The 21,711-nt window shown below is 56.4% G+C and overlaps 1 protein-coding gene across 1 annotated transcript; it reads right to left on the bottom strand.

Moving 5' to 3' along the window:
• Positions 1 to 8,523: 8,523 nt before the first annotated feature.
• Positions 8,524 to 21,711, bottom strand: UBE2Q1 (ubiquitin conjugating enzyme E2 Q1). Its single transcript, XM_067539229.1, has 13 exons — positions 21,340 to 21,711; positions 18,942 to 19,046; positions 18,428 to 18,532; positions 17,501 to 17,551; positions 14,275 to 14,415; positions 13,442 to 13,526; positions 12,739 to 12,799; positions 12,008 to 12,098; positions 11,854 to 11,911; positions 11,311 to 11,360; positions 10,427 to 10,522; positions 10,276 to 10,342; positions 8,524 to 8,945 (listed from the first exon to the last, which is right to left on the bottom strand). The coding sequence occupies exons 1-13, from the start codon at positions 21,616 to 21,618 to the stop codon at positions 8,914 to 8,916; spliced, it is 1,221 nt and encodes a 406-aa protein (XP_067395330.1). The 5' UTR covers positions 21,619 to 21,711; the 3' UTR covers positions 8,524 to 8,913.

Here is a 21,711-nt window from a genome sequence, read left to right as displayed (position 1 = left end):
AGGAGCCGAGATCGCAGCTGAGGCGATGCTAAACTCTGCCGGTTTCAATCACCGCCGCTGGCTCGTCGGGACTCGGGCGGCGGGTCCCTGCAACGCTGCGGAGCCTGCGCGTGGCCCGGGCTGCAGGGCGCGGATAACGCCCGGGCGGCAACGCAGGGCCTGGTTGCAGCTGCCGGACCCAGGGAGGCTGGGCTCGGCTCGGCTCGGCTCGTTCCTTCCCTCCCTCCCCCCGGGTGGCGGCCAGGGAAGGGGCTGAACACAGGAGCCCCCCCAACCTTCCCCACCAGGGCTTCTCAGGACCCCTTCCCACATGTGGCTCCCTGGGGCAAACTGGCCCCCTTACATAGCCCCCCGTTTGGGGGACCCCTGGGAGGGACATTGCCTGCTTCCCCTTGCAGGGATCCCCCATAACCCCTCTTGTCCCTCCCCCTCTAGGGCCCCGTGGTGGGGTGCCCAGCTGAGCTGCAGTGGGTAGAACACTGAGGGCAGGTCCCTGGGTTCCCATCCCCAGGCTGTCCCTGGTCGGTCTGTCTGTCCGTCTGTCCACCCCCTGCCTTGTGAGCAGCATGGCCAGATGTGCCCCGGCCCCCAACGCTCACTCGGCCTCTCCTGGTCTCTGCAGGTCGCTGGGCCCTGCGAGTGTCTGGGGGACACTACCTCTTACTGGGGGGCTGCGGGCTGGGAACTGCTCCTCCCTGGGCTCTAGGAGCAGAGCAGCCTGGCTGGGGGCTGCAATAACTGGCAGGGTTCATGTCCTGAGGCCCTGGCTCAGACCCGCCGCCCCCGTTCCAAGTGGGGCAGGGCTGGGCTGTGGGGCAGAGCTTCCCAGAAGTTTTGAGGGCCTGGGACAAAATTGGAAACCGAGGCCCGCCCTAAAACCCAAGGGTGTAAAACCACCCCGGGGTGCTCGGGGGTTGGGGAGCCCTGTTCTCCCCCAAGGGCAACTCCTGGCCTGTGGGGCTGGGCCTGTCTCCCGAGTCCCCACCCCCAGCACTGCAATGCACCACATGGGCTTCTGTTCTGTGGGCTGCAGCCCCCGGCACCACTGCCCCTCCCCCCAGCCCCTCCCCCGACCTACCAGTGCAGAGCTCCAGGCCCAAGGTCCGACCTGCACTCGGCCGGCTGGATCCTGTCCCTGCGGTGGCATCCCCGGGTCCTGGGGCAGCTCCGGAGGATCTTTCGGCAGTGGAGCGAGGGGTTCCCCTGGGGCACCACAACTCAGTTCACACCTTCCAGAGACACTGGTTCAGGGTGCTGCAAACCGCATCGGTTTCCTAAGAGATCTGCTCTAGGAATTAGTTTGAGGAAGGTCTGATCTCTGGGCTGTGCTAGACCAGGGGGCTGAGGAGTGTGGAATCTGGGAAGCTCTGTTGGGGTCCTGTTCTGAGATTACCGCTGTAGCACGAAGGCTGGAAACACACGGGTGTGAGGGAGGGGGAGAGGTCCTGCAGCAAGGTGTGAATCGTGTGTGCATATGGCACTGCCCCAGGGTCCTGAGCATGTGGTTTATTTATCTTCCCCGCGTGCAGAGCACCCGCAGCTCCCCCTCGCTTCACCTGCCTTCTGCCTCACTCCGGCAGGGCTGGGGACGATAATGCCTCGTTTTGCTGGAGTTAAGACAAGTGCGAAGAGCGCACCTCCTCTGTTCCTTGCTTGTGTTTCAGGGCGAACAGCAGCAGTGCCTGGGGCCTTCTCAAGCCCAGGAAGAAGAAGGGGGAACTGGAGCAGCTAAAATACGCAGGTAAACTCGGACCCTGATTACTTTATTTTGCATCCTCTACAAGAAAGCAAGAGAATTATCAACGTTCGGTGTGTCTAGGGTTTAACGCGGCCTGTTGCGCTGTTCAAAAAGAACTTTGTGTTCAGGACAAAACGTGTCATCTTTGCGGGGTCAGAAGTCACACAGCCATTCTCCTTTGATTTACAGCTGGGTCCTGTGACAGGACGTGGATCTCTTGCACGAGTGACCTTCTTACAACTGCTTTTTAATACGGCAAGAGTCTGTCCTTAGGATCACAAGCACTGCTGTGGCGTACGCGCGTGTTGTTAGCAATGACACATTTCGCTTTTTGTTTGTTATCAGAACCCGTGGGATGCAAAATAATCCGTGCATGTAGTTAAAGCTAAATCCTTAATCTGGCAAGTTGTTCAACCCATAACATTCACATGTTAAACCAAATATACATTAAGGACATAGGTAACTTTTTGCCGGATTAAGACCTAAGTTTGTACCTGAATTTCCATTATAAATCCTTTTCCAGGGGTTCAAGTGAAATTAGCATCTCTTCCTGCAAACTAATATCCAGATCCTGGCTGATGAGGTTAGGAGTGGCAGGGGAATCCGTCTTTGGCTTTTAAGATAAGAGGCATTTTACTGTAACTAAACTACAGCTTGCTGATCTTTTTTGGACGCATAAAATAACTAAAGCCCCAGAGATGACCCGGAATAGTGCATCCTGCGTGCGTGTGTACGTGTACGGGGCGAGGAGAGAACTTTAAACAACTGTCAGGGTTGTTCATCCATAAATAAGGCTGTAAAAGTGGGGTTGGGGTTTTTTTGTTCAACCATTGTAGCCCCGGCTGGTTAACGGGGCAATGGAAGGCCCGCAGCCGAGCTCCCCAAGCAGGGCTGTGGCACAGAGCAGATCCTCTGTGTCCCGCTTGGCTCTCCCAGGCAGGCATGATGGAGAGGTGCCTGGGCCAAATTTGAGTCCCGTTTGCCACAACTACAAAAAGTGGCGGTTGGTTTCCACAAGCAAATAGCGGCCTACGGTTTTCTTACAGCCTTCTCCCTCCGCCCGCCACAATCCTGCTCGGCTACAAACACAAAACGTTGCTGGAGATTTTTTTCTTGCTTGTTTTTCGAGGCTCCTCCAAGAAAAAGGATTTGGATTGGGAGTGTATATTGGAAACCTCCCACCAGATATCAGCGAGGTAATTTCAGAGCTGGGCTGGAAGTGGCATTCTCTGCTTTCGTGCTGTAAGCGAAGCCATTAACACTGATGTCACAGCAGCTGACGGGCACAGGCTGCTGTCTTCAGTTCTCTGTTCACAATACGTTCACGCAAATTGATTTCCCCTCTCCGCCCTGAGTAATCTTTCCAGGGAAATGAAAGGCAGTTTGCAAACATCTGTGCTCAGCCATGTGTAAATGCAAACATGTAGGTGGCAGGTTGTTGCTAGGAATGGGATTAGTGATGGTCTTGGGAGCTATCCAGCCATTTCCTGTACAGGCCTGAATCTGGTCAGGGCAGGAAAAGCTTTCTTCTTGCTCCTCACTGGTTCCTCTTCTGCCGTTCCCTGCCTTGTGTCGTACTGAACCTTGCACTAGCCGGTCCCTGGAACTCCGTCAGCAGCTCTCCGTTCAGGACTCTCCAGGCCGTGAGTGTGCAACAGGTTTCGCTGCAGCCCTGTCTTGGCACAGAAAGTCGTGGAATGGTGTCACATCAACCGTGCTGCCATGCCTGTGGGAAGGGATGAAACCGGGGCCCTGAACCTCCCCTAGAAAGCAGCTGCTGCAGCCTTCTCTCAGGGCCACTCGGTGCCTCTGCCCCAGGGACGACTCTGCCACTAACGGGCTGCTTTGCTTTGCTTTGCTAGGACGACGTTTTGCTCCTGCTTAGGGACTTGCACCCTCAGCATGTTAAACGATGTCGCTCCAGGTTCAGAAGGTAGCTTGGTTTTCCCTGGGCCCTCACTGGGAAAGTTCTCCCCGTTGTCTGGCTCAGCAAGAAAATCTGCTCCGAGATGCCTTGTTCTTTGACAATAGAGGCTCGCCGGCTCTCGACTAGATCGCGGTGACGGGGCATGACCCAGCCTTTCCTCAGCTTCCACTGCGCTTGCGCCACAAATTGGGTGGTGGCGGGAGTTATCCAGTTGTTTTGTTCGAGGGAGCATCCTTGGACGGGCCCCCACGCTGCTTACTTGGCACCTTAGCTCCTGCCTTCTGTCCAGAAACAAAGAAAAACCACTCGGGGACCCGACAAGAAGCTTTTCACACTTTCTCTACGTGCGCCCCAGACCCCCCAGCTAGTGCTAGTGTGGGGTGAAGATAGCACAAAGGCTAGGTTTTCAGGAACAGCTCCTGGAGATAACTTCACCCCCACCCCCTTTGCTTTGGGCTTCTGTCTGTCCTCGGCTGTAGTCTGGGGCGTCGCTGTGAACTCGCTGCATTGCTTCCTTTTGTCCACCCTGCAGCACTTGTTAATTGCAGGGCAATTGCTAGCCTCTTGACACTGGAACTGGCAGGATGGTAACGTGGCGCCGTCCCCTACCCCGCACCCCAGTTATGCCTTTGTAGATCTTGGCTCCTGTGAGCCAGGGCAGGTCGCCATCCAGTGGTTCAGCGGTTCAATGGGCACCTGGCAGCGTGCAGTCTGGGGGAGGACAGCGGAGCTTGGAACAGGGTTAGGAAGACAAGCTGCATGCTAAGAATGGCCAAACTGGGTGAGGGGGGGTTTGCTGAGATCTATTCCCCTCCCACCTCACGCTTAGGGCAGGGGGCACCTTTCATGGTCTGCAGTGTTCTTGGAGCCCCTTCACCCCCTGCAGCCCTTCTGTCCCAGCGCTGCCTCTTCCTGCCGAGACTGGGACATGCCGAGTAAATCCCCGGCACGTCGAACTCCGCAGGTGCAGTTACTGACGCTGGAATTTGTCTGGGGTCTCGGGGTGACAAGCAAACAAAAGCAAAAATGCCAGGCACTCTGCTGGAGGCAAGCTGTGCACTGCAGCCCGCTGGCTGCCCCCTGCCAGCCATGCCCCTGGGCACTGCTGGTGAAAAGCGCCACGGGCCGAGTGCCCAGAACCACCTGTCACCGGCTCTTCCCTTGAAGCTCTGATGCAGGGTTTGCCAAGCCCCGCCGTGGTTCGCTCTCCGCGGCTGAGGGCTGCTGGGGCAGGAGGTCGGGTTGCAGCCAAAACTTTCTTGCTGCTGTTTTAAGATGCACGGTTTAAACCCCGACCCCCCAATGCAGGCGGCTGGCATCGCTCACTCACCTCTTTGCGGGACAAATATTCAGTCCTGTGTCAGGCTGGTTCTTCCCAGCCTCACGTGCTCTCGTTTGACCCACAGGTGCTGGGTCCTGGAGAAAGTGGAAGATCTGGCAGTGGTTCGCTTTGGCCGTTCTGCCACTGTCCCTCCGAACTCGCTACGGCAGCTGGATGAGGATGGTTTGTGGGCAATGAAACCACTGGCTCAGCCCTTCACGTACCAGAACGAGGCCGAGGGATCCGTTCGCCAGGACGCTCTTGCTGTGTGAGGAGCCGCTGAGGCTGTCGGGCTCGCTTTGCACAGCCAGGGCTTTGCCTGGGTCCGCATGGTTCTAGCCCTGGGTGAGAAGTGATTTAAACGTGGACTAGAAACCACCTTCTGGCTGTGCGGTGCCACTCGCTGGCCAGGTGGGCGTATTGCATTGGACTGGCAGCAGGGCCAACCGCGTGTCTCTGTTACGCTCTGTAAAATCCATCATTTTCCATATAAAACAATCCGGATTCCCAGCGCGGAGGTGCAGACCTGGGCTGGAAGAACGTCCTGCAGCTCTAAGAGAAAGCACCGGGGCTTTCTCTGTTTGAATGCTCACAGCCCAGTGGCAAAACATTCAGTCACTCTTCAATAACCTAGTGCGTGCTCGCTTCCCCTGAAGGCATCATGCATTAACCGGAGGGTCTTTGGTGCCCTTTCCTCCTTTCTCACGACTGCTGCCTATTGTTTACAGGCTGCTGGCACCATGTCAGGCACTGTCCAGAGAGTCAGTCTGCTGTACAAATCGCCTTTTTAGACTAGTACATGCCCCAGCTGCTTTCAGGGCCAGAGGAAGGATTAGGACAAGGTCCTGCAGCCCTTTCTTCAGCTGAGAAGCGCTGCGTGCAGGGTGGGGGTCCTTAGCGTCTGTGCTTGTAATCAGGAGCCAGCTCTGACCACTGTCAAACCAGCAGGGGCTTGGGCTGTGCTGGGACAGTGACTGATTCAGCTAATGGATTTTACAACCTCCCAGTTTCTGTCACTCTCCCACCAGGTACAGGTTCCCCGTGATCACTTCTTAAGGGGGGAAAAACTAATTGAATCTGCTATGGCTAAATCAGGTGTGTCCCTATTGGTGGGTTTTGGGGCTAGGTTATTAAGTGGCCATGAGCGCACCATGGGTCTGGTTCTGTGGGGAGAGAATAAGGCAAGTTAACGCAGCTCGTTCGAAGTAAAATGGACTCAGGTGCTGAGCTCAGGCCCACGTTTAGATCAGAAGTTGTCGAGCTCAATTTCACCAGTGGAAGTAAGAGGGCAGGGTTGGCCACTGTGAAAACACTAAGATTCTTCCACAGGGGTCTCATGGATGGTGAAGCTGGTGTGTAAGATCCTGTCTCACAGAGGAAACCTACGGCAGGAAGGAGGCAGCTTTGACAGCTGACTGCAGCTGAGCAGAACGTGTTAGTGAAGGGCTCCAGCATACAGCCACCTGCTGGTGGGCATAGTCTGACTGGGGCTAGGGGGTGGGGAAGTCACTCGCTCGCTATCTTTAAGGGCTAGTCTATGCTTAAAACTTACAGCAGCACAGGTCGTGTAGCCACACTGTGGCGACAGGAGCCAGCTCTCCCTCCGACAGCCCTCTACGCTCCGTTTGCTTCTGCTGGCAAAAGTTATGTCGCGTGGGGTGTCTTTTTTCCACGTCCTCGAGCAACAAAGGTTTTGCTGGCGTAAGTGCTAGTGTCCTGAGCGGCTTGGCAGTGCTGCCTGTGATGGGAGACATCACAGCATACCTGGAGTACAGCTCCCCCACGCAAACGGCCCCGCCTGCTTACCCATCACGCAGCGTCAGCCCCCAGCAGAGCACTGTGTCATTGTTCGAGGACTCGGGAAGCAGGTTTGTCTGAGGAACTCTCCTTCTCCTGCACTGGGTGAGGAAAGCAGCGTGACAGCGCCCAGCCCTGATATTCCAGGACCAGAGCTTGCACATGAGCAGGCAGTAAAATGTTCCATGGAGCACTTAAGCCCAGTTAACAGTAAAACGCAGCCGGGCTGGCTGCTGGTAAGATAATGGGCATCTTCTGAGTGCCTTTGAGGTCTCAGAGCTTTGATGAGAGTAAGTGAAGGCTGAGTCTGGCTTTAAGGCATTAAAGACGCAGCCCCAGCCTGAAGTAGGCCAGGACGTTCCCGTGGAAGGGCGAGAACAGCTATAAAGTCAGAGCCAGTGCCAGAATCTGAATGCAGAGTTTAAGGGATGGTAGATGGGAACAAGTGCGAGCTGGGAGTACTCTGCCTCCTCCAGCCCCCTCACTGAGCAGAGCAGCAGGGGATAGTTCACCAGAAGCTACCACATGGGATGAGCCCCCGGCTATCTACTCCAAATGGCTGCCAGCAGCAGGTGTCAGCTCTGCAGGAAGGAAGAAACCTCAGAGGTGGCAGATGCGGAATGATCTGCCCCCACGGAGGTCTGGGCTCATGGCCTGTAAGTAGAGGCCAGCCTGAGGCCAGCAGCAGGAGGGTTCATTTCATGATGCACAGACTGACTGACTATTTCAGACCCGGAGCCAGCTGTATTCAGCAGCTTTCATCTACAATACAGCAGTCACAGGGGCTGAGCTCACGTAGCTAACTGCCCACGCCTCTGCCAGCAAAGGGTAAAAAGGAGAGTCTTAGACCTCTTGAGAAATGGAGTCAGAGGCTACAGGACACACTCAGTCCGTCAGCAGCCACAGGATTTTTATGGGGGGAGGGACAAACAGAGGATGGCTTTGTCAGCCCATCCTCCACCCATCCAGTAACACCCCCCCCACCACCATTGTAGGAGCTAGAGCCCCAAGGGGCACCGAACTGGCTCAGCCCTTAGCCTGCTTGGTGCCCAAGCTGCCTTCTCCTGCTCGGCACTAGTGGTGACTCTACAGTAACCCTCAGAAAGGGAGAAATGACGGCGCGAGAAGCGTTCTGCTCACTCGTGTCTACTGAGCAGCAGCGCAGGCCAAGACAAAACCAGAGCAGCTTACAGCGAGTTGGGCACCATGCAGTGCTTCTAAACGGAAACTGCAGGCCTGCTCCCCAGGCCCGCCAGCAGCTGATGGACTCCCGCTCAGCGCGCACACACCCCACTCACCCCAGAAGGGTGGACAAGTCAGGATCGTAGCTACGTTATCCTCTGTTCTCCAGCAGTGAGAAACGGTGGTTTACAGAAGGCAAATCTGTTCTTGATTTCGCAGGCTAACACTTCCTCCCTTACGGCATGGAATTCAGGTTCTCAAACTCCTCGTTTGCATACTAGGCTTTCCTGGTTCCTGTTCCCTCTTCCATGGGGGTTGCAGAAGTGTTGATCTCAAGCATATTTTGGCCCTACATAGAAATGCGCAACGGAGGAAAGACATTATATTGCTCCATCTGCGACACAGCTCCACCACCACCCAGGCCTGCACAGGAGCAACGCAGAAGACGTTGTTTGGCTTGACCAGCGTCGTTTACACAGGCTCCGAGCAGCCTGCTGCTCACACAGGGTGGAACTCAGCTCAGCCGGAATTTGAAAAAAAATTAGTCACACCAGCACCTTCAAATTAACCAACTGTAATTGTTCTCCAAAGATACATTTTCCATACACATCCATCATACACTGTAACAAAAAAAGCAGTGTACATGAAATAAGAAAATAAATTAAATCCATAGCGTAGGGAAGGGTGCTCTAGACTGGAGCAGAGTCAAAAGTTTCCAGCGATACAAGAGGCTCACCAGTTTGGTTTGAATATAATGCCTGCTAGTAAGGGGCCAGCAAGAGTTTCAGCTCAGTCCAACTGCGTACGCAGTTTTTCCTCAGAGTCTGTAACAGCCATTATTGTCCTGCAAACAGGCAGCGCTATCGAAGCCGGAGAGGCAGCTTAAGGGCCAAGTAGAGCATTCAAAAAGTAATCAAGTGGTCCTGTCGAGCCCCGCCCCTGGCAACGCTAGCCATCTTCCTTGGGGGGTGTGTACCAGCCTGAAACGAGAGGAAGGACTCCATGGGAGGGACAAGTCACACACCAGCAGTACCACAGCAGGCACGCCAGGCTTGGTGTCTGAGGAGCAGCTCGGTACTGGCAAACAGGTGGCCAGCGTGACCTGCTCAGTCTGCCCCCTCTCCTCCCACACGGCCTTGACTGTAGGATCCGCCCACACCGGAACCGCCAGCAGTGCTGCAGGGCGTGCCCGCTGCATGCTCAGGGGACGATTCTCTCCCCCGTCTAGACCAGTCAAACGCGCTGCACAGAACACCTGGTCTAGTTCTGCCAGAAGGGCCACAAGCGCCGCACACGACAGCCGGACAAGGTGTCACCCAGCCAGAGCCCGGAGATGCTGTGTGCAAGTTTTCTTTGAGCTGGCAGCATGGCCTTGGCCTGTTTACGGTTTAACCAGCGAGGTGCCAGCACTGACTGCCAAGACACATTTAATTAAACTGCTAAGCGCCCCCCAGGATATGCCCAGCACACCCCACTTTGGGAAGCCCGGAGGAAGAACGGATAGTTTCAGCAAACTGGAGAGCCCAGTGAAGTCAGTAACTCGTCTTGGTCTCAGGCAGAGTAACGCATCACTCCTGCAGTTCCCTTAGCTGCTGCATTCGTCAGTGACCACATTCTCAGTCCGCCGGGTCTGTGATACGCAGTCCTGCTCTGCCCCGCTGCCAGCTTCCATACGCCTCATGGAACCAGACATCGTGAAGCCAGGAGCAGGAACATTTTCACAAGGCCAGACTTCCTGCTTCGCAGCCACTGCACCAGTGGTCCCCAGACCTTTTGCCCCGTGCCCTCCCTTACCCCATCTGCACCCCCTGCCCCCTCCCACCTGGGGCTGGCAGTGGAGCCATGGTCTGGGGGTTGTGGTCAGGACTGAGGCTGGGAGCAGGACCGCAGCAGCCAGGGCCATGGCCAAAGCTGAGTCTGGGGCACACTGGGGCTGGCAGCACTCCCTTTCCACCCCCATGGGGGCTGGCCCTGCCACACCTGCCCCCCAAACGTTCTTCTGCGCCCGCCAGTTTGGGGACCTCTGCACTACACTGAGATGCCCCAGCATCTGCCTTGCACGACACACACTTACGTTCGGTATCTTTCTGCAGGGAGCTAGGGGTCCTCCCACATGCCAAGAGATGAGGCTTCGCAGAAAGTGCAAGTATGCGGGGGCTGGGAACCAGTGCATTTCACTGGAGGCGCACACGCAGCCATTCTGTTTGAAGCGGGCACAGACAGTTTCAGCATGCTGTCTGCTCCAGGAGCCCCATGGGTAAGGGAGAGCAGATTTCCCTCCCCGACACACCCAGCCACAGGAGGCCTTACCATTCTTCTCATGGATCTGAACCAGGGACTTGTAGGACTGCTGTGCTCTCGTCAGACTGTACTGATTCTGCAAGCGAAGCCAGAGAGAGAGTTCAGTGCACCAGAGAACAGGAGCATCAGTTAAACCAGCTGCTCCAGACCCGGGCCTTACTTTATTGGCTCCAAACTGCACCCTGGCTTTCCCTTTCACCAGCGTGGCACTGATCTGCATGATCACGGATTCAATGGAGTAGGCACTGCTCCAGCCCTGCAAAACACAAGTGAGACCGGCCTGGTGACTAGGCAACAGCCGTCCTTTCCTGACTGGGGGGAGCTGGCCTCTCTCAGCTGGCCTCTCTCAGCTCTCTCAGCGATGCCGGGGCATGGTTATTAACGAAAATAGGCAGCAACGCAGCCGGCCCCCCGGGGCTGCGCCAGGGAGCTAAGCCAGTGTTTCTCAACCTTTTCAGCTTGGTCACCCCTTATTCAGAGGCAAACATTTTCATGACATAAAAAAAAGAAGCATCAGCTAAGAACAATGCTAAGCCTGGAGAACTGGCATGTGTTTGTCCAGAGACGGACAGAACACGTTACCTCGAAGTGTAAGGAGGTATGAGAAGTGGGGACAAGAGATTTGCTTTGCGTAAGCCTGCAGTGAAAGTTTCAACACCTTTGCGACCTCCAAGCCCTCCCCACCACCTCTGCCCCCCGGTTGCCTTTCATGACCCCCAGGGGTTACAACCTACCCAGTGAGAAACACTGCACTTGGCCATTGTGGATTCCCCAGGCAGGCTGGCACTGCTGCCCATTGCAATGTCCCGTGCAAGTGTCCGCCCCCCCAATAAAAGCAGCAGCCGCGTAACGCAGTCGGAGCTCAGCACGACTATTCATGCTAGTGGCAGGATTTTCAGACTCCAGCATGGGCTGCCAGCAGCAGGTTAACAGGCAGTGCCACGTGCATGCCATAAGCAGTAGGTGCCCTGGCCACACACTGGCCACCTTTGAGAGCAAAGGACTTTCCACAGGGCAGCACCCAGGCTGGAGACAGACACTCACCTGCTTTGTCAGCAGCTCCATGCAGATGGCACCTCCACCCAAGACGTACCTGGGGGGAAGATGCCCCGAGTCGGTTACATTCGGGAGAAGCGCACAGATCTTTGGCAGCAAAGCCCAGTGTGTTTGCTGCAGAGCCTGAGGTAACTGGGCATCCCTCCCCCTCCCAGGGAGATCTCAGTTCTACAGAAACACCCTTTCCTTGCTATGAAACTAGCAGGGGAGCAGGTCTCTGGGACCCTTCATCTCTGTCCCAATCACAGTCACATCCCCCTGCCTGGGCACTGTCACCTTCCCCCTCTAGCCACTTCGTTCACAAACAGCAAACACCATACCGGGGAGATGGCTACTGGGCGGGCACCTCAAACACTCTCTGCAAGTGAACACGGCCCAAAGAGATACAGAGACTCTCCCACTCCCTGCAGCCAGAGGAACCACCATCCTAGGACCTAACTCCGCCCCGCGACACCTTCCTAGACACGTAGCAAGGGACTGCGGCAGCCAAAGCACTTGGTGGCAAGAGGGGTAATTTGAACAGTCACTTACCCCCCGAGAGTACAGGGGACACAACCCTTACAAACGGTGGGTCGAAAGGAAAGTTATCCTGCAAGGAAAGCGAGAGAGATACAGGGCCGTTGAGAACCACAGCAGGCGCTGCAGGCGGGCAGGGCGGGAAGGGAATGGGGAGCGCCGGCCTTACTTTAAAAGAGAAGTTTAGGAGGATGAAGTCCATTCCTTCTTTCTCTTTGAGGATCTGGAGATCGTTGTGCAAAGCGCTATCCTCGTCAACCCTGCAAGGAAAGAACCCCATGGAGTCAAAGCCCAGGGCATGCTGGGAAGCCAGCCTGGCCTGTAGCACTCTGCCCTGCCCACCGAAATCCAGGCCAATCGCACCTGCTGACCCCAAGCCCATTCCTACTGGCACGCGAACCCTAAGGGATTCAGGTTCCTGGCCCAGCCCCCGCTCCCCAGCAAAGAGCCGGATCGTGCAGGGCAGCATCCTCCCCTGGGGAGGAGAGGGAAAGACCATCACCCAGCAAGGACCCCTCTGCCTGAGCACAGAGCTATGGCATAGCTTCAAAGGAAGCAGGTTTGGCTCTAGGGAAGGTGAGTGGCTGCATTTGGAGGGCAGGGGGACTCAGGCACTGTCAGGCGCATCCACACCAAACCTCTAGAAACAACAAACAACTCTCTGCTCTACAGCTCCCCTGAAGCACATTCTAAAGGGGAGGGCGTGTTATCCCCAGGGGAAACTGAAGCACAGACAGGGCAGGGCATGTGAATCTCAGTGGCAGTCTGGAGTACAACCCAGGATTGTCAAGCATCCCGTGCTGCTTGAGTCACTAGCTCCTTCCCTCCGCCACGTACCAGGGCCACCCCCACGTACCAGGGAGTCAGTCACCCAAAGCTCTGCTGAGCCAGGCCACTTACTTCAGGAGTTTGACATTCCAATCGTACAGACTGTCATTCACTAGTTCAACTGCATAGTTTCCTGCAGAGCAGAGAAGGGACACGTCAGCACCACCGGAGAGCACAGCCATACAGACATGGATCTGAGCTGCAGCCCTTTGGGATCCAAGTCACCTTCGGAAAAAAGCATGAGCTCAACCTGGCACAGATCCACACTGCACAGGGAGCGCCCTCGTCTATGCAGGCTGTCCTCACGTGTCACCGGCAACTGACTGCCCCTCCCCAGAGTCTGGGGGCTTTGGGGAGGAGGACAATCATTCCCCTGCCGCCGCCACCCCCACCCTGTGTACTGCAAAAGGGCGATCAGGCCCAGCCAGAGGCATCAGGAAAGCAACGGCCATCTCCGAGCCCTGCCACTCAGCACATGCTGCTCACACCCCACCCGCACTAAGTGAGCGATGCTGGGTCAGGATACAGTTCCGCCATCTCCGCTTCACCCCAAACAGCACTGGGGGGCCCGTTCCTTTAGCACACAGGGAAGGGACATGGCCTCAACAGACCAGCTCTCCCTGTAGGTACAGACTGGCAGGACCATGAGACACAAGCAACCAGATGAAGGCCAGCGCGCACACCGCAGGGCCCTCCAGCAGCTGGCTCAGAAGCTGTCCCTCCGCCCTCCTTCTCCAGGCCCAGAGCTAGCTTCTCGACTCAAGCCGCCACTTACCGCCCTTGAAACTTGGTGATCGGTAAATATCCCTGAGCTCCTTCATTAGCCGGTCAGTGGCCTGCACAGAGCCAGACACTGCACCCTATGAGGGGTTTGGGAAGAGGGATGGAGGGGCAATCACATTGTTACACTGTTCTCACTACAGTCATGGCTACTGAAACGAAGGCCTGAGCCAGAACTCCTGCCCTGGGACATTTGGCTCATTGCTGCCCCTTCCTCTGCACAGCAAGATCTCCAGTCTTCCAAGGAAACAGCCACCCCCACCCCGGGACAGCTGCAACAGACACACTCAGAGCCTCGGGTAGGGGCGGCAGGCAGAGAGCCCAGAGGAGCTCAGTGAAGACAAGCACAGCCCAATGGCAAGATCTGTTACCCCCAGACCCCAACTGTATCCCAGCAAGAAGAGAGGAGCCCTAGAAGGGTCCAACCTCCAGGTGCGGTGCAGAGCAGAGCTCCCGGTCAGCTTTACTGGAGCCGGGAGCCTGAATTCCAGCAAGGAGAAGCGGCTGCACTTGTTTCTGCTGGCATTAGAGGTAAACTAACTAGATTCCTCCGGACAGGCCACCAAGCTCCGTGCTCTTCACTTGGACTCTGGATTATCTCTGCGGCCGTGGCTGGAGACAGAGCTATTGGGCACGTGTAACTGTGCAGACCACAAGCGTGGTGAGCACTGAGCAGGTGCAGGTCCCGCCATGGAAACCCAGGAGGCCCCTCAGAGGCTCACTGTCCAATGAGGACCTAGCACGCTGCAGCAGCAGAGGACTAACAAGCCCAGTATCTCTTGGACCCCTCTGCTCCCCAGCCCCTCCCGCCCGCCGAGGGACACGTACATTTAAGTAATCTTGCCTCTGGCTCTGTTTGATTTTCTCCAAGATGGCCAGGTTTTCCTGCCCGATGCCGTCATCCTCCGTCTTCTTTCCCTCTACTGGCTCCTCCTCTTTCATCTCGTAGTGATCCAAGTCCTCAGTGTCCTGGGAAGAGAGGAGCTAGCTCAGAGCGGACACCTGGCTCCCCCTCACTGCCCAAGCAGCGGCAGTTTAAAAGCAACCCAGCTGAACCTACACCACAGGGCAGGATCCCCACCCTCGCACAGACTCCTTGCAGCACTCCAGGCTCCCAGACTCACGCAGTGGAAATTCTCAGCCCCTCCCTTCCCATCCCCCACTCTATCCCCGCTCCCCTACTTTGTTGGGGGACCCTTTGGCGAAGACAGCAGCAGATTTCTGAAAGAGGAAATTCACACCCAGCTGCGAGAGCTAAGCAGCTTGCTGAGCCGCCCCCCGGCCAGCTCCCTCGGCTCCGCACTCTGCTCCCCTCCAACATGTTTCCCTTCACCTCTAAAGTGGGCATGCACCGCTCCTTGTTTGCTGGGTTCTCTGCTGCCAAGTCTCAGGCCTTCTGATAATTAGCCCCCATTCCTTCATGTTCCCCAACATGCCTCCCCGCCCTGGAAAGATCACACTGCAGCAGTCGCACTCTGTGTCTGCCCCGCAGAGCTAGGCCACGTGCCGGAGGGTCTTGAATTTAACATGGAGGATGCCGTGTGGCTGTTGTGCTGCTGAGCCTTTGCTCACCAGGGGGGAAGAGAACGCAGCTCTCAATATGTGGAGACAAACATTCAGGTCACCAAGAGTGGAGAAGGGAGCCGGCAGACTCCAGTGCCTGTGTGTACGTGAAACCCAGAGCGGCCCAGGGCCCTCTCCTCTGGAAGCAGCATCTTACGTCTGTGCTCTTCTGGAGGGTCTGTTCCAGATCACTCCCAGCTCTGCAGCCCCGGCCCTCCCTCTGCAGTCAGCTGGCCAGAGAAGGGTGCGGAGTGGGACAGGAAACGCTGTCCACACAGAGCATGGTCAGAACCCCCATTTCCACCGTGCTGCACTACACCCAGCAGACTGACACAGCAGCAGTGGACTGCACTCAGGGCTGAGCTCAGGCTGATGCAGACAGGCTTGCTGACACCCGGCTGGCCGCCGTCACTGAGGAGCGCTCTGCATGGCGGGGCACAGGATCTCAGCTGGCTATGTGCTGACTCCTCCAACTGTCTACCTCTGTGCAGAACCCCGAGTGGGTTTGAAATCCTCTGGGAGGGAGCATGTTGCTTTGGACGCTCTCCAGCCAACTGCTGCTATTCCGGATAAACGACGTGTTTGGGGAAGGGCTTTGTCATTTTTAGACTCATCACAGAGGAGAATAGAGCCTAGGAAATCCCTCCGAACGGGATTAGCCTGCGCAGCACTTCCCTCCAACAGAGGGACGCTCCGCTCCGCTGCTCTGCTCTTGGAGCGCAGGAGTCATAGATGCAGCTGCCCAAGAGCCTCTTACACCCTGCAGTGATCCTGACCACAGCACAGGGGTGGAGGCCGCAGGGCCCAGGATTCAGGTCATTCTGGAGGTGCCAGTCAGCCCCGAGATGCAGTGTACCAGGGTGTCGTCACTAGAACCATGTGAAATTGTTTTATTTTATTTTTCAGGAATGTGTTAATTCATTTTATTCATTTCCACCCCCCCCCCCCCTCTCCAGGGTCTGGTCCTGCCCCAGGGGCTCAGAAGCCCTGAGATGGAGCCTGACCTACACTCAACCCGCAGTGGCGGTTCCAGTCCCACAGAGCTGGGCCCAGCTCCCCACTCCAGATGTTACAGCCAGGCACACAGGGTCCCAGCATGACTCCGGTTTGGCCCAACTGCCCCTCCATCATAACGATGGGGGGAGGAGGGGCAGCGGCCAGGCCAGATTTGAGTGAGTGATGTCGTGACCTGGTGCATAGGGTCACAGCACAGCTCACTCAGATTTGGCCTGGCTGCCCGGCCATTGTCATGATGGAAGGACAGCTGGGCCAAACACAAGCAGCAGCGCAACCCTGAACACAGCTGCAATGTCTGGAGTGGGGAGCTGGGCCCAGTCTTGTAACTGCACTGGGGGGTTTGTCGTTTCATTACGTTATTTCACACTGCAAAAAACCATGGGACTCTAGTTACCACTAGCAGCCACCCAGCTCTCCAGGGTCCATTCACCAACCCGACAGTTCCAGCTCACTGCAGTGTGTGGGAGTGTACACGTTACAGGCTGGCTGTGAAAGTGGGCCAGTTTACAGATACTGTATGGGACCAGTGTAATGTACAGCAGCCTCCCTCAGGGGAGGAGCCTGCCCCTGCCGGGAGTGGCCTTGATCCAACAGGTTCTCATCCTCAGTGTAATTCCTACACTATACACCCCCACTAGTTGTATGGCCTGGAACTGCCCCCCAAGTTTTGCTGTACTTGTTGTGAAGAGGTGTATGAATCCTGCACACCCATTTCCTAGGAGGAGGCATCATAGAAACATCACCATGGAGAGTCAGGTTTATTCCACCCACTTGAAAAGGTCATGAGCATGCAAACCAACAGCTAAAGCCTATGAGAGTCGCAGCACACACGAGTCCTCCCCAGCTGCAGTGAGATATGGCTGCCTGTTGCCTCCTGGCCACCTCTCTTGCTTGCACACTTAGCAAGCCTACCTAATCCTCTCTCCAGGAGCCCCATTTCCATTATGCGATTTCTGTGCCAGCAACGGCAACTGAAACCTCCACACCAAGGAGATCAAATAGCTTAGCTGGTCAATTTCAGGCCCTGGAGAACGGCAGGACAGACAGACAAAGCAGGAAGCCAAGGGATTCCAGTCCCAGCTCAGAATTCCTTCTCCACCCCCAAGAACCGCAGCAATGGCAAGTCTTGGTAACAAACAGAGGCTTCTTCTATCAACCAAAGGCGGAGGAGAGCAGCAGAATCATTTCCTTAAGGCTCTCAGTAAAGAGGACCCGCTGACTCCTGCTCAGGGGTGAGCAAACATGTTCAGGGACTGATCCCAACCTGGCCAGTCTAAGGAGTGCCTCATGTTTTGAATGGCAACAAGTCAGGTTTGAATCTGACAATTCATACTTAATAAGGTGAATCTGCCTCAGCAACTTTCATTACATGCTTCACTGCAATGCACCCCCCATGTCCCCCACCGTTGGATACAGCGTGAACTTCCCCTGCGTGTCCCTCCCCCCCCCCGAGAAAAGCTGCATCTACACTTACCTCTGGCATCTCCTCATCTTCATCCTCCGAGGACACTTCTTCCTGTGTGCTCTGTGGGGACAGTGAGGCCAGAGACATGGGTCAGAACAGCTCCTGTGCAAGCACTGCCATTCCGCAGGGAGGAGCTAGCCAGCCGAGTGACCACTACCAGACAGTCTGTTCTGACAAGCTGCACCTTCGCTAGGAAGCTGCCACCTGGCAAAGCGGGCTGACAGGAGCTGCAGGGCAGGGCTCAGTGCAATCCTGGACCTCCCGAAGAGCACGAGCTCACGGAATCCCCTACAACACTTCAAGAGAAGGCTGAATGAGGACTGGCACTGAGAATTCAGCTTCCAAACAAAGTGAAACCAGAAGCTATTTACAGGATGTTCGTTCTAGAAGGGCTGCCTCAGAGGTCAAGAGTTAAGTTGGGACAGTAACGGGAGGAAGCGCAGTAGGCAAAATCCGACACCCAGGGATACATAGCCAGAGAGGGGAGACAACCAAGTTGGGGGCTGAACCAGCATTGCACAGGCAATCTGTCTCTACAAAGCTAGCTGGTACTGCCAAGGTGACGCATTTGTCTCAGGTAGGGAAGATAAACACGTCCACATTCAATTCAGGGAAAGCTGCAAGGAGACTGGGCAAGAAGAAAAGCACCCATGCAGTGCGCTGTCCTCTCTGAACATTACACGAGGCGCACATGATGCAAGGCATTGCTGAGCATGAGGCCAGCAGCATTTGGGCAAAACCAGGTCCTATCCATCTGCCACACTCCATGTGAGCAAGGAAAGCCTCAACCCTGGAAAACAGAACACCTGTTTGGCCGGCCCCCCAGAACCACCCCACGTACAGAGCGCCAGCTTGGGTCGGGGGCCTGGCAAAATGGCCACTGCAGTGCAAAGCTGCACAAAAGCCATCTCAGGCAGCTTGTCATAGGCCTGTCACCTGTTCTGCCGGCAGAGGCTGGTCCAACATCTCGACATCTGGGTGCTGGGGAAGGTTGTAGAGTTTGCACAGGTCTGAGATTATCCGCTTCAGGTGCTGCAAAAGCTGCCCAGGAAGGAGACAGACAAGCAGTGTTAGAAAAACGTGCAGCCACCGCAGCCCTAGACAGCCTTACTGTCTCCACTGCACCTGGGGAGGTCCTGGGAGAAGCTCCTTGCAGAACACAGCTTCTGCACAGCACCAGGATGACTGCAGGCTGCAGCCAGCAAATGAGAAAGCCACACCCCAACAGAAGAGCAGAGGGAGTTCACTAGCTGGACAACCCTGACCTGCTCACCTCAACTCTCCAACGCCCTTTACAATCACAATGGGCAGAACACTAGAGGAACCCCCCCCCCCCCCATGCTGACCTGAAGAGACAGACCAGATGGGACTCATAGGGCTTTACTCCCACGTGGCATAATGCCTCCAATATCTCCCCCTCCAGCCCTTCCCCACACCTTGCCACCCTCACCAATGTATTTCCTTTCTTGACTTCCACCAGCCTCTCCAGGATAGCTGCCAGGTTTGGATCATCTGACTCCACAGACCAGATTGGAGGAACAGTCGGGTAAGACTCCTAGAGAACATGGAAAAAGGGGATGTTTGGGCCATTGTTACAGAGTGTGTCCGGGGTGCCAGAGTGAGCTGCCGTCCTGTCTCTCCCCTCAGAACACATCCCTTAGAAAGACAGAGCTCAGCAGGACAGTGCCCAAGAAAGCGCACTCCACCCTGCAGACTAATCCCAGATGAAGGCAAAACAAACAATAGCTCTGACGGCACTAATCTGTGTCAATTCTGTGCTGACACGCTCCTTCCAACCCCCAAGCACTCAGCAGTATGGGGAGGTGAGAGGACGAGATGTGCAAAAATCTACGTCACTTCACACCACCATGCACAGGCACTAGGTCCAGATCAGGAATGTGAGGAGAATGAATAAAATCCTACAGTCCAATTAACACTCATCCTGTGCAGACCAGTGCCTGTCAGCTCCCCGAGGGCAGGAACCAGGCCCTCTCTGCCTTGCATTCAGAGCCAGGCCTGCTGACAGTGCTTGGTAATGTGGTTCTGGTTTTATTTTAAACAAACCCTCTGAAAAATCATTCCGGAGCCCCACCATGGAAAGAGGCCCCAGGGAAAGAGTGCAGAATGGTGCTTCTCCTCAGGACAAGCTGTTTGCAACCCTGCCTGAGCAGGCCCCAATCCTCAGGGGCAACAGAAGGGTGTGCATCACTGAGGCTGCTGCAGCACACAGCCCCTGCCCTAAAGCCCCCAGCAGCACGCTAATGTGCTGACTGCACATGCTCAATGGCTCTTCAAAAGGGAACTCTCAGACTTCGCTTCTTATCCGCAAGAGCCCTGTGAAATCCAGCCCACACAGAGCCAGGAGTCTCATGTGCACCAGAAAGATCCAGTCCTCATTTGATATTTCTCATTTCAAACATAGCCAAACCAATGTTTGGGGTTTTTTTTGTTTGTTTGTTTTTTAAATTCTTCATTCTGAGCCGCATGCAAATGTCCAGGGCAGAGACCTTGTGTGAGGGTGTGGAGCAGAGAGGTTTATCCTAGACCAAATGTTTACAGTAGTGACGTGTCCTGAGAAACAGGCTAATAATGGAAACCCTGTGGGGGCAAAGACATGCACCCAGTTCTACCCAGAATTCCCATTGGGACCCCCAAACGGGAGACAGACCCAAGAATCACCTTGGCCAGTCTAACTTCTGCAACTGTCCAGTCAGAAGAGGCTGACACTGCAGGGGCAATCCCATTCAGAGACAGCACCAATACCAGGGCCAGCCTACTCAGGCATATCTGCAGTCAGACCCTGTTTACACAGCGACACATCTTGCACTCTGCCCCAAGGTCTGTGCGTACAGTACTGCACCATTGCAAAGTTCTGCCCAGCGACCTTGTGGTGCCTGTGTGTGCAGTGTAATTCTGCTGCCGTCCGGCCTGTGAAAGCAAAGGGCAGAAGATCGGCAGCTAATGGTGCTTTCAGGAGATGGCAGAAGGGCATCCCCTGTACCTTAGAAGCATGGCACCTGAAGGGGGTGACAGCATTCTGGGGCAGCTTCATGGGTCTGCTTCTTTGAAATGAACATGCAGTCAGGGTTTGAGGAGCAAACTGCTCACCTCTGGCGCTTTAGCCCCAAATCAGACAAGCCCTGGCTTAGCCTGCCACGGCTGGGGTGGTGTCTGCAGACAGCAGTTCCTAGAGTTGAATGTCTAAATGGCAAAGATTTCAGGGTCTAATCCAGAAGCCAACCCCACCTGATCGAAGAGACCCCTATTCACAGGAGCGCCAGGCGCTCCTCTCCCGCCATGCTGCATTCATTGCCCTTGCTCCAGCCCCACTCTGCTCAGAAACCCTGCAGCACCTTCCAGGGCAGGCACTTCAGAGCAGTTACAGCCCTGCTGAGAAGGGGACGCAGACGGGTCATTCAGTTCTGACCCGAGACAACATGAATGTTTCCGTTTAAACACACAGCCCATTCTTGCTCCTGGCGGGGAGCGAAGCGTCAATTGGGCTTAACCAAGGAAACCAGTTCCCCAGGGAAAGAGCTCCTCTCTCCTTGCAGCCGGGCGGAACACAGCACCGGCGGCGGGGCCGTCTCGGCATTGCTGTGACGCCGGCGGGGACAGCGCGGGGGCAGAGCGGGCTGGGCTGGGCTGGACTCTGCCTCTAGGCTGCAAGACGGGAATCCCCAGAGCCGAGCCGAACCGACTCCGGATCGCCGTGGAGACATTCCCGCTGGCGGCCGGAGCCCTGCCCCCCCGGCCGGGCCGAAGCTAGGTGTAGCCGCACGGGCCATGCTACGGGCCAGGGCAGCCCCACCGCCCGCCGCCATGGGGGGCCCGCCCCGCCCCCTTACCGTGATGTTGCAGTGGATGCGGACAGGCCCCGGCGGCGGGCCCCGGCTGCCGGACCCCCCGGCGCGGGCTCCCGGCCCGGGCAGGAACTCGCAGCCGATCTCGTCGGGGCAGGCGCTGCCGATGCGGAACCGCTCGTGGCCCCGGTGGAAGATGGACTCGAGCAGCCGCAGCTCCCGCCTCAGGAGCCGCCCGGGGGAGGCCGCGCCGTCCCCGCTCCGCCCGGGCCCCGCCGCCGCCTGCGACCCCGCCGCCTCCTCCTCCGCCCCCGCCCGCTGCATCTTCCCATGGAGGGACCCGCTCCGCCGCCGGCCCCGGGCCCCGCCGACCGACCCCGCCTCAGCGCCAGGAGCCGGCCCAAGATGGCGGCCGGG

Source organism: Emydura macquarii, unplaced genomic scaffold, assembly GCF_026122565.2.
Source record: "Emydura macquarii macquarii isolate MOO-44397 ecotype Brisbane River unplaced genomic scaffold, CSIRO-AGI_Emac_v2 contig_527, whole genome shotgun sequence".
NCBI lineage: Eukaryota > Metazoa > Chordata > Testudines > Chelidae > Emydura > Emydura macquarii.
Note: the sequence above shows the minus strand (reverse complement) of the source record. Positions and strands in the feature narration are given on the sequence as shown.